This window comes from Symphalangus syndactylus, chromosome 12, assembly GCF_028878055.3.
Source record: "Symphalangus syndactylus isolate Jambi chromosome 12, NHGRI_mSymSyn1-v2.1_pri, whole genome shotgun sequence".
NCBI lineage: Eukaryota > Metazoa > Chordata > Mammalia > Primates > Hylobatidae > Symphalangus > Symphalangus syndactylus.
This window is the reverse complement of record NC_072441.2, coordinates 141,638,017-141,654,466: the sequence shown is the minus strand read 5'-3', so window position 1 is coordinate 141,654,466 and position 16,450 is coordinate 141,638,017. Positions and strand designations below refer to the sequence as shown.

At 44.1% G+C, this 16,450-nt stretch overlaps 1 protein-coding gene across 5 annotated transcripts in view; it reads left to right on the top strand.

The window, feature by feature from the left end:
- AGO1 (argonaute RISC component 1) overlaps positions 1–16,450 on the top strand; it is a 46,313-nt gene that overhangs the window by 17,402 nt on the left and 12,461 nt on the right. For 3 of the 5 annotated variants that reach the window (XM_055254944.2, XM_055254942.2, XM_055254947.2), the window contains 7 exons: positions 750–869; positions 1,224–1,355; positions 1,480–1,613; positions 6,178–6,362; positions 13,138–13,297; positions 13,480–13,570; positions 14,645–14,839. In XM_055254944.2, coding sequence (XP_055110919.1) covers positions 750–869; positions 1,224–1,355; positions 1,480–1,613; positions 6,178–6,362; positions 13,138–13,297; positions 13,480–13,570; positions 14,645–14,839 — 1,017 coding nt within the window. The remainder of the gene's footprint in view (positions 1–749; positions 870–1,223; positions 1,356–1,479; positions 1,614–6,177; positions 6,363–13,137; positions 13,298–13,479; positions 13,571–14,644; positions 14,840–16,450) is intronic. The other 2 variants (XM_055254945.2, XM_063627903.1) reach the window with 1 other exon arrangement.

Here is a 16,450-nt window from a genome sequence, read left to right as displayed (position 1 = left end):
CAAAAATAAATAAATAAATAAATAAATAAATAAATACAAAAATTAGCCAGGTGTGGTGGTGGGTGCCTGTAATCCCAGTTACTTGGGAGACTAAGGTAGGAGAATTGCTTGAACCCGGGAGGCAGATGTCTCTGAGCCAAGATTGCGCCACTGCACTCCAGCCTGGGTGACAGAGCGAGACTCTATCTCAGAAAAAAAAAAAATAGATAAAATATGAGACCTGAGCCCAGATCTGGCTCTGGATCACAAGCGGTTGAATTGCCCTTTTTTTTTTTTTTGAGACAGAGTCTCACTCTGTCACCCAGGCTGGGGTGCAGTGGCGTGATCTGAGCTCACTGCAACCTCCGCCTCCCAGTTCAAGCGATTCTCATTCCTCAGCCTCCTAAGTAGCTGGGATTACAGGCGCAGGCCACCATGCCTGGCTAATTTTTGTATTTTTAGTGGAGGCTGGGTTGGCCAGGTTGGTCTTGAACTCCTGACCTCAAGTGATCTGCCCGCCTTGGCCTCCTAAGGTGCTGGGATTACAGGCATGAGCCACCGTGCCCGGCCTGAATTGCCTTTTACATTGCACATGAATATTTTCTAATTTACCTATCAAGTGATACTCAAGAGGAGAATACATGTATGCACAAAGGATTTTGCAGTATCTTTCCCCATGGCTGACAGCCAAGGTATCTTTCCTTATTGTGGGGCTCTGGGTACAGGGTGGACTGTACTCAAGCCAGAGCTACCTGTCCTTGTTTCCTCAGGTCTGTAACATTGTGGCTGGGCAGCGCTGTATTAAAAAGCTGACCGACAACCAGACTTCGACCATGATAAAGGCCACAGCTAGATCCGCTCCAGACAGACAGGAGGAGATCAGTCGCCTGGTCAGTGGGCCTACTTATTTGCTCAGTCACTGGGGCCGTTGGTAGCATAAATGTTTTAACACCCCAGCAGGACCTTCCTTCAGGAGAACCCAAGTCTAGATTTGTTGCTTAGGACTGTATAAGGCTGCTTTTGCTTCTTGACCGTATAGCTACTTTGCTTTCTGTCTCTTTTTCTCTCCTGTATTACTTTGCTGTGTTATTCCCTCACTTCCCTCATCTTCCACTTCCTCTCTCTTTTTAGGACTATTCCGTACCAACCCCAGCTTCTCCTTAGGGTTCTCTCCTTGATACCCAGAGGGTGAGCAGTATTGCCAAGCTCCTGCTCTCCTAAGATTGCTCTCTTTTGTCCTGCAGATGAAGAATGCCAGCTACAACTTAGATCCCTACATCCAGGAATTTGGGATCAAAGTGAAGGATGACATGACGGAGGTGACAGGGCGAGTGCTGCCGGCGCCCATCTTGCAGTACGGCGGCCGGGTGAGCAGGGTCAGGGCTAGACAACATCTCGGGGCATATGGGGGTGGTTGGGTTGTATAGCCAGGGGCTTTTGCTCCCCTACCCACCTGACTCTACTGAGGCTCACCTGGGCGCCCCCTCTACCTATCCCCAGAACCGGGCCATTGCCACACCCAATCAGGGTGTCTGGGACATGCGGGGGAAACAGTTCTACAATGGGATTGAGATCAAAGTCTGGGCCATCGCCTGCTTCGCACCCCAAAAACAGTGTCGAGAAGAGGTGCTCAAGTAAGGAGGGTTTGGTGTAGGGGTGGAAGGGTGGGAAGGACCCTGGAGCTGCCTGCCTTCCCATAGTCCACAGGGGCTGATATTGATCAGTAATGTGTTCTGTCTTGACTCTGCCTGCATTGTGCTTTCTGGCTCAAACCTCTGCCAATTCCTTTTCTATCCATCTGTGGTCAGGGGAAGTTAATAAGGAGCCGTATCTGTGTCAAAGATGATGATTTTAGGGCATGAATCTCCTAAGAGAGGCCTGAATTATTTTATTATTATAATTATTATCATTGGTAATAAATAGTGATGACTGTAATGTTTACACCAAAATTATACGTAAGTACCTAATTTATATTCTCTCATTTCATCTTTACAGTGAGTAGGTGGTGATATGTCCATTTTCAGTAGACTGAGGCTCAAAAGAGGTTAAGTAACTTGTCCAAAGTTTGCACATCATCAGGAAAGTGTCAGAGTTGGAAGCAAATCAGATCTGAGCTTCAAACCTTGTGTTCCTAATTGGAAACAAAATAGAGCAGCTTGTTTAGCTGGTTGTCAGGGCCTCTGTGCCACCGTAGCTGGGAGTAGATGGCACCAATGCAGAAAGTGTCATAGCCAAATGGTTTAAAGAAACTAGGCAGTAATGGCTTGGGAAGTCAACAACCCCTCACCTGGAGTCTTTTTTTTTTTTTTTTTTAGACGGAGTCTTGCTCTGTCGCCCAGGCTGGAGTGCAGTGGCACGATCTTGGCTCACTGCAAGCTCCACCTCCCGGGTTTCACGCCATTCTCCTGCCTCAGCCTCCCAAGTAGCTGGGACCACAGGCACCCACCACCACGCCCGGCTAATTTTTTGTATTTTTAGTAGAGATCGGGTTTCAGCGTGTTAGCCAGGATGATCTCGATCTCCTGACCTCGTGATGCGCCTGCTTCGGTCTCCCAAAGTGCTGGGATTATAGGCATGAGCCACTGTGCCTGGCCTTTTTTTTAAAAGTTTTATTGAGATAGGTTTAAAATGCCACAAAACTCACAGTTAGTTGTTTCATACATACAACATACAGTTAGTTGGTTACTGCCATCTTTTGAAGTGGTTTCTTCTCATATTCTCTGGATCTGGAGTGGGGTCAGCGCACTCTAGGGATGAGGAAGAGTTGATGGAGCCGACCATTTTGGCTAGACAAGGGTAGTGGGGAAGTATGCCATGACAAATTCAGCTGACCTTGGAGTCATCATGAGAATTCGTTCTTAGCTGGGGTGCAGTGGTGTGTGCCTGTAGTCCTGGCTACTCAGGAGGCTGAGGCAGGAGGATCACTTGAGCCCAGGAGTTTGCTGGGCAGTATAGATCCTATAAGTTCTAGGCCAGGCACGGTGGCTCCTGCCTGTAAACCCAGCACTTTGGGAGGCTGGGCAGGCGGATCACAAGGTCAGTAGTTTGAGACCAGGCTGGCCAATATGGTGAAACTCCGTCTCTACTAAAAAATACAAAAATTAGCCGGGCGTGGTGGCACGTGCCTGTAGTCCCAGCTACTCAGGAGGCTGAGGCAGGAGAATCGCTTGAACCCGGGAGGTGGAGGTTGCAGTGAGCTAAGGTTGTGCCACTGCACTCCAACCCAGTGACAGAGCGAGACTCCGTCTCAAAAAAAAAAAAAAAAAAAGGTTCTAACAGCTCCTGATGGATCTGGGGACTATGGGACCTGCCCTTGCTCTTCTTCCCTTGCCCCTCACAGATACACAAACACCATCATAATTGTAGTTCTTGCAAATGGGTTCTTGTCTCCTTTCCTGAGTTCTTTTGCTCTGTCGTCCAGGTGCAGTGGCGCCATCTCGGCTCACTGCAAGCTCCGGCTCCCAGGTTCACACCAGTCTCCTGCCTCAGCCTCCCGAGCAGCTGGGACCACAGGCACCTGCCACCATGCCCAGCCAATTTTTTGTATTTTTAGTAGAGATGGGGTTTCACTGTGTTAACCAGGATGGTCTCGATCTCCTGACCTTGTGATCTGCCCGCCTCGGCCTCCCAAAGTGCCAGGATTACAGGCGTGAGCCACCAACGGGCCTGGCCTTTTTCTGAGTTCTTTAGCCCCCATTTAAGCCAAGCTGCTTGGCAACATTGGAAAGGATCCCAACTTTTTGCCTTTGTGCCATAGTCACTTCATTGTAGTTCTATTCTCTATGTGCTCTTGTCTTTCTCCCATGTCCTTCCCTTGTCCATTTCTTTTGGGATAATCTATTGTTTTGGCCATTTGGGGTATGGGCACCAATAAACCCAGAAACTCAAACTTGGAAGAGTTTATCAGTGACACCTAGTTGTAAGGGGTAAGAATGTGGCTTGTGCATCTGGGTCAGTAGTAGCCAGTTAAATCTGTGGTTCTGACTGGGCTAAAGGTAAAGATTTCCAAGTCATCTATGGCAGTGGCTGAGATTGTCCAGGGAGAATGTACATAGTAAGCAGAGATTGAAGATATAACTCAGAGAAACTGGAAAATAAATAGAGCAAAGTCCCTAAGTATGTATGAGGTGATGGGATCCAGAGCACTGAGAAAGGGTATCCTTTCCACTGATTAAGTGGGGGAAAACATGAAGGTGCTATGGGGTTTGACAAACTAGTAGTTCGGGGATGATGGATGAGAGAGTTCTAGATGCAACCCTCAATTTTTTTCTGGCTAAAGAGGCCCTATTACTTTAGCTATATCACCTTTAAGATGGGATTTTAGGACCTTCCTCATCTTAAACATCTCACAATACTTTGTGGCCCCCAGCATTGGACACAATATTCCAAGTGTAGTCTGGTAGTAGAGAGAAGATTGGAAATACGTCTTTCCTTGAAGTTGAGACCCACTATTCATGAAATCTGGTAACATACTGGCTTTTTAATAGCTACATTGCAGTTGTATACAGGGCAGAAAAATGGAAAACATACTATTAATGGTCAAAGCCCTCGCTGTTATTTACATGAAACAGTGGTTAGGTCGTGTTTTTTTATTCTAACATTCATTTTGAAAAGTTTTTTTTAAGATAATAAATGTAGAGAATAACATGTATCCATTTTTGTCATATTTACTTTATCCTTTTTTAAATGTAAATATTACAGATAAATTTGATGTTCCTTCATGTCCTCCACCCTAGTCCCATTCCTCTCTTCTTTTTTTGACAGCCTCGCTCTCGCCCAGGCTGGAGTGCAGTGGCGCAATCTTGGCTCACTGCAGCCTCTGCCTCCTTTTTCACGTGATTCTCCTGCCTCAGCCTCCTGAGTAGCTGGGATTACAGGCACTCGCCACCATGCCCGGCTAGGTTTTTTTGTATTTTTAGTAGAGACAGGGTTTCATCAGGTTGGCCAGGTTGGTCTCGAAGTCCTGGCCTCAAGTGATCCACCCACCCTGGCCTCCCAAAGTGCTGAGATTACAGGTGTGAGCCACTGCGCCGGCCCCATTCCTCCCTTCTGTTGAAGCCACTGTTATGAATTATTGTAACCATCCTGCTCAATTTATATACCTATATATAAATGATTTTAAATTTTGCATAATAGTATCAGACTGTTTCTTGTGTGTTTTTACTAAATATGTGAAAAAACACTTTCTCACAAAACTATCACATTGCTTTTTGTATGCTATATAATAACATCTCCTAAACAGCTGCTTCCATTCTCTTCTTGTACATTGTTTTTAAATTTAAATGGAAGATTATCACAAATTAAATTTCCTGCTGCTTATTTCAGTTTTTGAGTATCTTTATGTAGCTTGATTTTTTTACTCTACTGAGTGTGTGTCCTCTCTTGAAACTTTGTCTTCCTTTCCAGGGTAAAGCCCTAAAGCCAAAGGAAGCTTAATAATTGGCTCTTAGGTTTTAAAGAACCAGTTGGGAAGGAGGGAACTCATTTTTACTGAGCATCTCCTGTGCTCCCATCACTGTTGGAACCTCATTTGCTTTGAGCAGAAAGGCCTTACACGTGGGCATCTTTCTATTTCTTTGGACATGTAATGAAGCGCAGGAATCAGCTGCTTGAGTGGGGCAAGGTGGGAACCCTGAGAATTCCCATAGGTCCCTTTTCTGGGCTTCCTCATCTCCTTGCTTGTACCATTGAACACTTAGCAAGTACTGTCCTACCTTACTCAACTATAAACGTATTTTTTACATAAGCTATTATTGTGTATCATTCATGTTAGAATCTCAGTGTTAGCTGGGTGTGGTGGCTCACGCCTGTAATCCCAGCACTTTGGGAGGCTGAGGTGGGAGGATCACTTGAGTCCAGGAACTTGAGGCCAGCCTGGGCAACACAGTGAGATCCCATCTCTACCAAAAAGAAAAAAAATTAGCCAGGCATGGTGGCATTCCTCTAGTCCTATCTACTCAGGAGGCTGAGATGGGATGATTGTTTTAGCCTAGCAGCTCGAGGCTTGAGTGAGCCCAGATTGTGCCATTGTACTCCATCCTGGATGACAGAGCACCCTGTCTCAAGAAAAAAAAACAAAAAACAAAAAACCAATCTCTCAGTGCCTCTTATAGTGCTAAGCACCTAAGATGGATGGATTTTTGTCAGAAGAATTCAAGTGAGACTCACTGCCTCCTTTGTGACCATGCGTGTGTACAGGAACTTCACAGACCAGCTGCGGAAGATTTCCAAGGATGCGGGGATGCCTATCCAGGGTCAACCTTGTTTCTGCAAATATGCACAGGGGGCAGACAGCGTGGAGCCTATGTTCCGGCATCTCAAGAACACCTACTCAGGGCTGCAGCTCATTATTGTCATCCTGCCAGGGAAGACGCCGGTGTATGGTACAGTTCTCTTGGGACAGTGATAATGGTGATAGGACTCTTCTCAGCGTAGTTCCCTGGGGTCTCCTGGGAAGGACTCAGTCTAGATTCTTGGCTTTGACCAGAGCTGTTACTTAATGTCAGTGCTCCTCCTGTAGGAGAAATAGCATGCCTGAGCCATTGAGTTATCCCAGATCCTAATTACCTGCACACACTCCTTCCCAGCAACATTTACTGGGGTCCTTTGTGTGCTGGTCCTCATGCCAGGCTAAGCTGGGCCAGGTACAGAGACGGGTTGGTCTAGATTCCTATCCTTAGGAGTGCGTTTCTATCCTCAGGAGTGCATTGTTTATCTGAACATCGTGCAGCACAACCAAGCAGAATAGGTGGTCCTGTTAGTATCGTGTTGCCTGGTAATTACTTGGACTTTTTGAGAGGCTTGCTATCTCTCCTCTTTTCCTCTCATTTTTTAGAATAAGATTGATTATATAAATTTCTGTCACAGCACTTTTCTTTTATGCCATTTTCCATCTCCATCTCTCCTGCTTCAAAGGAATAAGAGTTTTTCTTACCTTGCTCAACTGACTCCTCTGTGCTCTTATTCCCAACCCATCCTGCTACCTTTGGGACTTTATACCTTTCAACCCTCAAATATATTCAGATTCCCCATCCTAATGCACATTACCACAATCTTGCCATCTCTTTTAGCTTTTGTCTTCCTATTTCCTTCATTAAACCTTCTGAGGCCTGGTACGGTGATTCACACCTGTAATCCCAGCACTTTGGAATGCCAAGGCAGAAGGATCACTTGTGCCCAGGAATTCGAGGCCAGTCTGGGCAACAAAGCAAGACCTCATCTCTACAAAAAAATAAAGTTACCCAGTCATCTTGTGCACCTGTGGTCCCAGCTACTTGGGAGTTTGAGGCTAGAGGACTTCTTGAGCCCAAGAGGTTGGGGCTGCAGTTACCCAGCTTGGGTAACATAGTGAGACCTTGTCTCAAAACAAAACAAAAAAAAACATTTTGAATGAGTTCTCTATGTTCTCTATGCCCTATACCTCACCAGCCACTTATTCCTTAGCCTCTTTCAGCCATCTTGCCTTCTGTCTACCTTTCTCCTAAATCTCCTCTGCACAGGATTGCCAATGACTTTTCTCAGTTGTCCTCCTGACTGCTGGATGTTTTCTTCTATCTCTCCTTATTTATTTTTGTCATTACCAGGAATCCTTGGTATTCTACAGGTTCCTATTGTCTGCCTTCTCATTCTGCCTTTACATTTTATTAAAATTCCCATTCATCTCGGTTGCTTCAATCATCACCTATTGTTATTATATGTGATTAAAATCTTGATTCAATCCTTGAACCCTCTGCAACTTCTGTCTGTCCCTTTGGCCTCTCTCCCTTTCTTCAAGAGTTTATTGATCACCTATTATGTATGGAACACTGTCCAAGATGTGGATATATTGATGAATAAAATAGATATAGTCTCTGCTCTTAGGAAGTGTTTTGTTGGACCATCTCTTCAGTAGTTTGCCCTCTCTACAAACCCTTGTCTTTACTACTTCTGTATTTGACATCACAGTTGCTTCTAAGTACCTTCATTCAGTCTGTCTTTTCACTTCACCTTCATTGTTCTTCTTCACATTTTTCTCAAGATAATATGCCCTGCTCTTGATCCACACTTCTCAACTGAGTTCTAACCTTCCTTTTTTTTTTTTTTTTGAGACGGAGTCTTGCTCTGTTGCCCAGGCTGGAGTGCAGTGGCGCGATCTCAGCTCACTGCAGCCTCCACCTCCCGGGTTCAAGTGATTCTCGTGCCTCAGCCTTGAAAGTAGCTGGGATTACAGGTGTGCACTACCAAGCCTGGCTAATTTTTATATTTTTAGTACAGATGGGGTTTCGCCATGTTGGCCAGGCTGGTCTCGAACTCCTGACCTCAAGTGATCTGCCTGCCTTGGCCTCCCAAAGTGCTGGGATTACAGGCATGAGCCACTGTGCCCTGCCTTAAGGCTTTCTCGAATGGGTTCCAAGTAAGACTTTTTGTGACTCTGCTATCAAAAAAACCTTCATTGGTTCCTATTATTTACTGCATAAAGGGTTTTCATGGACCTGATCTTAGTTTAATGTTTTCAGCTTTATCTTGCACTGTTCACTTGCCACTCATACTGGAATGATTGCTGGTTCTGGAATTGTTGAAGAGAGCTGAATTTGAATTTAATCCTGGCCATACCAGTCAACTGGCTTGGACACATACCTAACCTTTCTAAGCATCATGAATTAATTATATAAGAAGCAGAATCTAGCACAGTGCCTGGCATGTAGCTGACACTCTGAGTGCTCATTTCTTGTCTGTGGTTTTCAGTCTCTGGTGTTGTACACATTATTTGCCTTTGCCTGGAGTATCTGCATCCTCTTCTTCTTGTCCCCCACCTTGCCTTTAAAATTCTCTCCATCCTTTAATACCCAGTTTAAATACTACTTATTTTTTATTCTGACATTTCACCTGGAGAGTGAACTTGTCTTTTTCTGGATTCCTCTTAGTTTATCAGGCCACTGATCAGTTACTACCTTACTTGATACTTTGTTGTGGAGTGGATCTGATTCTGCTCTGAAATCTTTCCTCTCTATATACACACCTAAGGTAATGCCTTTCACTGATACAATACTCAGTAATTAACTTATGGAGAGAAGTTGTTTGATCTTCAGTCCTTGTCTTTCTTTGGCTCTTGTATGGATGATAAGGATGCTTTTTAGGAGAACTTCCTTGAGTAAGTATTCATGTTTCTGATTTCCCTCCATTAAAGGGAGAATCCAGTGTTTTGGCTTAGGAATGGTACAGCATGCTTGGGAAAGGCAATACTTACTCAAAATTTTCCCTTTTCTGGTCTCAATTATGTTACACTTCTCTCTAGCCTCAAATATTTTATTGGGACCTCGAGTTTCTTTCATTTACATGTGGTTCCTTGATTATACCACCTGGACAATCTGACTGGTACTCTTTTCTGCTGGCTTAGTTCCTAAGCAGTGGAGTCATTTGCCTAGGAACTAAGCCAGCAGAAAAGAGCAGCAGTCAGATTCTTCTAAAGACCCTTCACCATCCCTCCTGGGAGGCTGGGTAAAATGGCATCCTCTTAGTGATGGTCAAAGCAAGGTCCCATTGGCATTTGGTTGCCCTGAGAGTGTAGAAGGACAGTGTCACATTTGCCCTGTTCTGATCAGGTACTATACCTATCCTGTCTTTAGTATATTTAATTGCTTCCTCTCCACTAAACTGATATTATTGTTTTTTTAATGTAAACTTTTTATTAAATTGTATATATAGAAATCTTACATGTTCAGCTCAGTGATATTTCATAAAGTGTCACAGCGTAACCAGCACCCAGTTCAGCAGCAGAACCTTACCACAGCCCCAGTCACTACAACCTCCTACCAGTGGTAACCACTATGCTGGCTTCTAATACCATAGGTTAGTTTTGCCTATATTTAAACTTTATATAAATAGAATCATATAGTATATACTTTTTTTGTGTCTGACTTCTTTCATGCAACATAAAGTTGTGGTTTGTTATAGTTTTTCCATCATATGAATATAACACAATTTCCATCTATTTATCCATTCTGTTAATACACATATTTGGATTGTTTCCAGTTTTTGACTGTTGAAAATAATGCTTCAGGCTGGGTGCAGTGACTCACACCTGTAATCCTAGCACTTTGGGAGGCCAAGGCAAGTGGATCACCTGAGTTGAGGAGTTTGATACCAGCCTGGCCAACATGGTGAAACCCAGTCTCTGCTAAAAATACAAAAAATGAACCAGGTGTGGTGGCGGGCGCCTGTAATCCCAGCTACTTGGGAGGCTGAGGCAGGAGAATTGCTTGAACCCGGGAGATGGAGGTTGCAGTGAGCCAAGATTGTGCCACTGCACTCCAGCCTGGGCAACAGAGGAAGACTCTGTCTCAAAAATAACAATAATAATAATAATAATGCTTCAGTGAACACTGTTCTGTGTGTCCTTTGAACATGTATAACCATATTTTTGGGGAGTATATCTAGGAGTGGATTTTAGTATACCAATTTATCCTTTCACCAGCAGTGTATAAGAGTGCTAGATAGTTCATATCCTTACCAAACTTGGTATCCGTCTCGAAAAAAAAAAATGAAAAAGATTGCCAGGGTCATGAAGATACTATTTCAAGTGTTTTTTTTGAATGATTAAAAAAATCATTCATATTTAGAATTAATTTATCTCTAAACAGAGCAAAAACTGTTGCTTTTCTTTTCCATGGCAGTGGTGCAGAGCTGAGACTTAGCTTCCTACCCACACCTAGATTCAACAAATGTACCCAGGGTAAAAGCAACTGCCAGAAGATAGCTCACCTCTGAGATTTTTTTTTTTTTTCTCCCTCTCTGGAATTTTACCTCCTCTAGTTCTTGTTTTCTTAGCATTCTCTGCTGCTGCCTTTAAATTTTTATATTTTATCTGGCTTTTCTGAGTGTCGTCTGTAGAACTGGCTTGCCACTATTCCGTCTCTCTTGGAAGTAGATATGATCTTTTTAAACGTGCTGAAATCTCTTCCATTGAAAGCATACCAAATTCTTGGTCAGTCCTACATTTTCTTCCTGGTACCTTAAATCACCACAACAATTTTTGCCTTTATACACTAATTTTTTTTTTAACCTTAATATCACTAACTCCAGAGGACATTTCTGGTCCTGATTTTACCTCATCTCTTAGACACATTTCACTTTGTTGACCACTTGCTCCTTCTTGAAACACTCTCTTTCTTCCCTTGGCACTTGTGATACAACACTATCTTAGTCTTCCTTCTAGCTTTCTGGATTTTTTGTCCTTTGCTGACTCATCTTCTTGTTCTGCCAATACTGGGAGTTCCTCAAGATTCAGATCTAGGTTGTCTTCTCTTTTTACTATGTTATCTTCTTTAGTGATCTCAAGATCATGCCTTCGGCTGGGCATGGTGGCTCACGCCTGTAATCCCAGCACTTTGGGAGGCTGAGGCAGGTGGATCATGAGATCAGGAGATCGAGACCATCCTGGCTAACATGGTGAAACCCCGTCTCTACTAAAAACATACAAAAAATCAACCGGGCATGGCGGCGGGCACCTGTAGTCCCAGCTACTCGGGAGGCTGAGGCAGGAGAATGGTGTGAACCCGGGAGGCAGAGCTCGCAGTGAACCTGAGGCAGGAGAATGGCGTGAACCCGGGAGGCGGAGCTTGCAGTGAGCCGAGATCGCACCACTGCACTCCAGCCTGGGAGACAGAGCGAGACTCTGTCTCAAAAAAAAAAAAATGCCTTCAACTACAACCTGTACCTAATTATCACACAAATTTGCATCTCCGTTTCAGACTACTCTTTTGAGCATCGAACCATGAGACCCATTTGCTTAGTTGATATCCTCACTGAGATGACCAAAAAACTACCTCAGACTCAAAATATCTCACAAATAATTTATGGCCTATTTTTATTTTATTTTATTTTATTTTTATTTTTATTTTTATTTTTTTTTTATTTTTCCGAGACGGAGTCTTGCTCTGTCACCCAGGCTGGAGTGCAGTGGGTGTGATCTTGGCTCACTGCAACCTCTGCCTCCCAGGTTCAAGCGATTCTCCTGCCTCAGCCTCCCGAGTAGCTGAGATTACAGGCACATGCCGCCATGCCCGGTTGATTTTTGTATTTTTAGTAGAGACGGGGTTTCACCATGTTGGCCAGGCTGTTCTTGAACTCCTGACCTCGTGATCCACCCACCTCAGCCTCCCAAAGTGCTGGGATTACAGGCGTAAGCCATCGTGCCCGGCTGGCCTATTTTTATTACAGAAGCTGGAAACTTAAAAGTTATCCATAAAAATTTTCTTTTCCCTTACTCACACATGTAGTCTATAATTTGAGTCCCTTAAATATCTGTGGAATCCATTTGTTTTTCTCCATCTCAACAACTCACCCGTCTTTTTTTTTTTTTTTTTGTCTGGAGATGGAGTCTTACTCTGTCGCCCAGGCTGGAGTGCAGTGGCACAATCTCGGCTCACTACAAGCTCCACCTCCTGGGTTCACGCCATTCTCCTGCCTCAGCCTCCCGAGTAGCTGGGACTACAGGTGCCCGCCACCATGCCTGGCTAATTTTTTTGTATTTTTAGTAGAGATGGGGTTTCACCATGTTAGCCAGGATGGTCTCGATCTCCTGACCTCATGATCCACCTGCTTCGGCCTCCCAAAGTGCTGGGATTACAGGCGTGAGCCACCACGCCCGGCGTTCACCCGTCTTGTTAATCTAGGCTACCCTTATCTCCTCTGGTAGGTTAGTCTAATGACCACATTCTTTCTCTTACAACATGCTCCCCTTGCTCTTCTTTTTAGCTGCTATGGCCTTTCTGTTTCTCAAACACATCTTGCTATCTTCTAGCAGGGTGCATTTTTGCATGTTGTTCCCTCTGCCTGGAATGCTGTCTCTCAAACTCCCCCTCTCCTCTAAGTCCTTTGCTGTCCTCAGATTTCATTTCAATCATTACCTACTCAAGAATCCTTTCCTGACTAGGTTTTTATTTCCTATTTTATGCTGTCGTTGTTCCATGAAGTTTTCTGTTGTGTCATTTATCAGTGTTGTAATTTTCACGATTTTTAAAATTAGTCCCTATTTAGTAGTAAGCACTTTGAGAGTAGGGACCTTATGTGTTTCCTGTCATTATTGTGTTCCCTAGCACCTCATACACTGCCTGGCATCTAGTAGGCATTCAGTAAATATTTGTTGAATGCACTAATCATTTCTCTCCCCGCCCGTAGCTGAGGTGAAACGTGTTGGAGATACGCTCTTGGGAATGGCTACGCAGTGTGTGCAGGTGAAGAACGTGGTCAAGACCTCACCTCAGACTCTGTCCAACCTCTGCCTCAAGATCAATGTCAAACTTGGTGGCATTAACAACATCCTAGTCCCACACCAGCGGTATGAACTCTGTTGTCCACTTGCCCTTGTCAAGGTACCATGCTGGGAACTGATGAAGAGATAGGACCCTGGCCAGGCAGAGTGAATCAGACACAAGGGGGAGAAGAGCAGAGTGGGTATTGGATGGTGCCAGCTAGAGAAGACCCAGCGCCTCACCATTTTGTTTTCTCTTCCTTGCTCAGCTCTGCCGTTTTTCAACAGCCAGTGATATTCCTGGGAGCAGATGTTACACACCCCCCAGCAGGGGATGGGAAAAAACCTTCTATCACAGCAGTGAGTGATATTCTGTAGCTGCTTCATAAGGTTCTCCTCTTCGGTCTGAGTCCTCAAAACTGCCCATGATTTCCTTCCCTCAGCGCTGGCTCTTGAGCCTTCATAAGATCTCCATTTAGCTCGCTATTCCCAATTCCCATTCCCTTGATATCTCATAAAAGTAGCTCTGTATAGTGTCTTTTTTTCAGGGAGAGTAGTGAGAGTGTAGCCAGAGACTTGACTCATTCTGCATCACTCATGCTCTGCATTTGAATGTCTCTCTTTCCCCATGCCTGCTTTTGGGATGTAGGGGAGGGACTATATCTTCTCTGAAATCCCTTTAAAGGGAGTTACTTAGTTGCTAGGACTGTCCTTTGCTCTGCCCATCCTCACCTCGATCTGTATAATAGATTAGATGTTTCTCTTATCTCTCTCCTGACTTTTCTGCTCTTTGTCTCTTAGGGGCTTCCAAATTGCTAGGGATCAGACCTTCTTCCCCACTTATATTTCCTAAACCCTCACATTTCTGTAAGCACACTGGTCTTAACCTCAGTAAGTGCAGGGAAACCCTATAATATGCTTATCCCTGTTTTCCTTGTGGCCATCTCTCCTAGGCTTTGGCCGCTGTCTCCTTTATAAATGGCATTTCTTCCATCAACCACAAGAACACTGTTACTATGGTCGTGATTCCTGGGTAGATGAGCATTTGAATGGGAAAAAGGATAAACTTGGGACTGGATGAGGCTATTGTTCGATTTAGTAGTGCTAAACCTTCACATGCTCCTCTGCAAAGGGGAGAGAAATCAATTTATCAAGTACCTACTGTGGGCTAGGCCCTGTGTAAGGTGCTTAATATGGACCCCAGTAGCACTGCAAGCAGGTGTTCTTATCACCATCTAAGAAGAGGAAAAAAGATCAGAGAGATTGAGTAACTTCTGCTTGTGTGATAGAATAGAGATTGAAACCAGGGCTCATTGAATCTCAAGCCCTAGTCATTCAGTTGTAGTTTTCTTGCTAAGAAGCCTTTCCACAAACCCATAGCCTGACAGTGAGGGTGAAGGTTCTAGGAGCTAATCCTTTCTCTCTGACTCTCAGGTGGTAGGCAGTATGGATGCCCACCCCAGCCGATACTGTGCTACTGTGCGGGTACAGCGACCACGGCAAGAGATCATTGAAGACTTGTCCTACATGGTGCGTGAGCTCCTCATCCAGTTCTACAAGTCCACCCGTTTCAAGCCTACCCGCATCATCTTCTACCGAGATGGGGTGCCTGAAGGTCAGCTACCCCAGGTAGGGCCCACAGTAGGTGGAGAAAACCTTCACATCATGACTGGAAAGCTAGGTGCTACTACATTTTCTAAGCTATTGGCACTGAGAGGTGTGTCACTTCTTAGGGAGCTTTGCTAAATGGGGCAGACTTGTGGGCAAAGATCGCAACTGAGGGATGGAGTGTACAAGCATCTGTAGATTTTTCTTCTCATCATAGAAGACCCTCAGTGTCTATTTAAGTAGTTGGTTCATGTTGGAGACTGATTGTTTAGACCAGTGATCCTCAAATGCTAGGTTACATTAAGATCACCTGGAGGGCTTGTTAAAACAGTTTTAAGGGCTCTACCCTTAGAGTTTCTGATTCAGTGAGTCTTGGATGAGGGCCAAGAATTTACAATACTGACAAGTTCTTAGGCGATGCTGATAGTCTGGAGACTACATTTGAGGACTAATGCTGTTGACCCTCCTTGATAATACTCCTCCTATTCCTTCTCACTGCCAGCCTTCATTTTTTTTTTTTTTAACTTCTATCCTGAACTGGTATCCTTGACTACCATTTAATAGTATTATAACTACTGTTCCAATGAACTTCCTATGTGCCATGAACTGTCCTAAGCACTTCATGTTTTGTTTTTTTTTTCCTAAATCTGAGTGGAAATATATGTTCTATTTAATGCTTTACAATAGTCCTTTGGAATAACAATGTATTTCCATTTAACAGATGAGAAAACAGGCTTGGAAATGTTACATGATCTTTAATGTCATCCAAGATAATTAGGAGTGGAACTGGGATTCAGACACATTGGTCTGATTCCATAGTTTATGCTCTTAACTGTTATGCCCAGTTTCTTTTTTCTTTTCTTTTTTTTTTTTTTTTTTTTTTTGCGGGGGGAACAGAGTCTCGCTCTTGCCCAGGGTGGAGCACAGTGGTGTGATCTTAGCTCACTGCAGCCTCTGCCTCCTGGGCTCAAGCGATTCTCTTTCCTCAGCCTCCCAAGTAGCTGGGGCTGCAGGTATGAGTCACCACACCCAGCTTATTTTTGTATTTTTAGTAGAGATGGGGTTTCGCCATGTCGGCCAGGCTGGTCTCAAACTCCTAACCTCAAATGATCCACCCGCCTTGGCCTCCCAAAGTGCTGGAAATACAGGCATGAGCCACCGTGCCCGGCCATTATGCCCAATTTCTAAGTCATCCAGTATTTTCTAAAATATCAGACACATTTATCATATCATGTATCTGTTCAGAAATGTCTAGTGGCTTCACATAGCTTTGGGTTAAAATTCAAACTGCTTAGCAAAGCAATCAGCAGTTATTAAGCCCTACTAGGTTTTCTATGCTTTAACTTAATTGTCTATCTTAGTCTTCATAACTGCTTTGTGAAGCAGGTCTTAGTGACATTAATAGACATGGAGAAAATGAGACTTAGTGGAGTTGAATAACTTGCCTGATGTAATACAACTAGATAAAGCTTGGATTTAAATCTAATTGATTCCAAAGTCTATCCTTCTCTACCATACAGTTTTGACCCTCTATATCTGACATCCACGGCCACAGGCAACTATTGCCTATGATTATTTTCTTCTAGCTTTTCCCTTAGCTAGCCTATTTTCTTATAATCCTGTTGCTTTGCA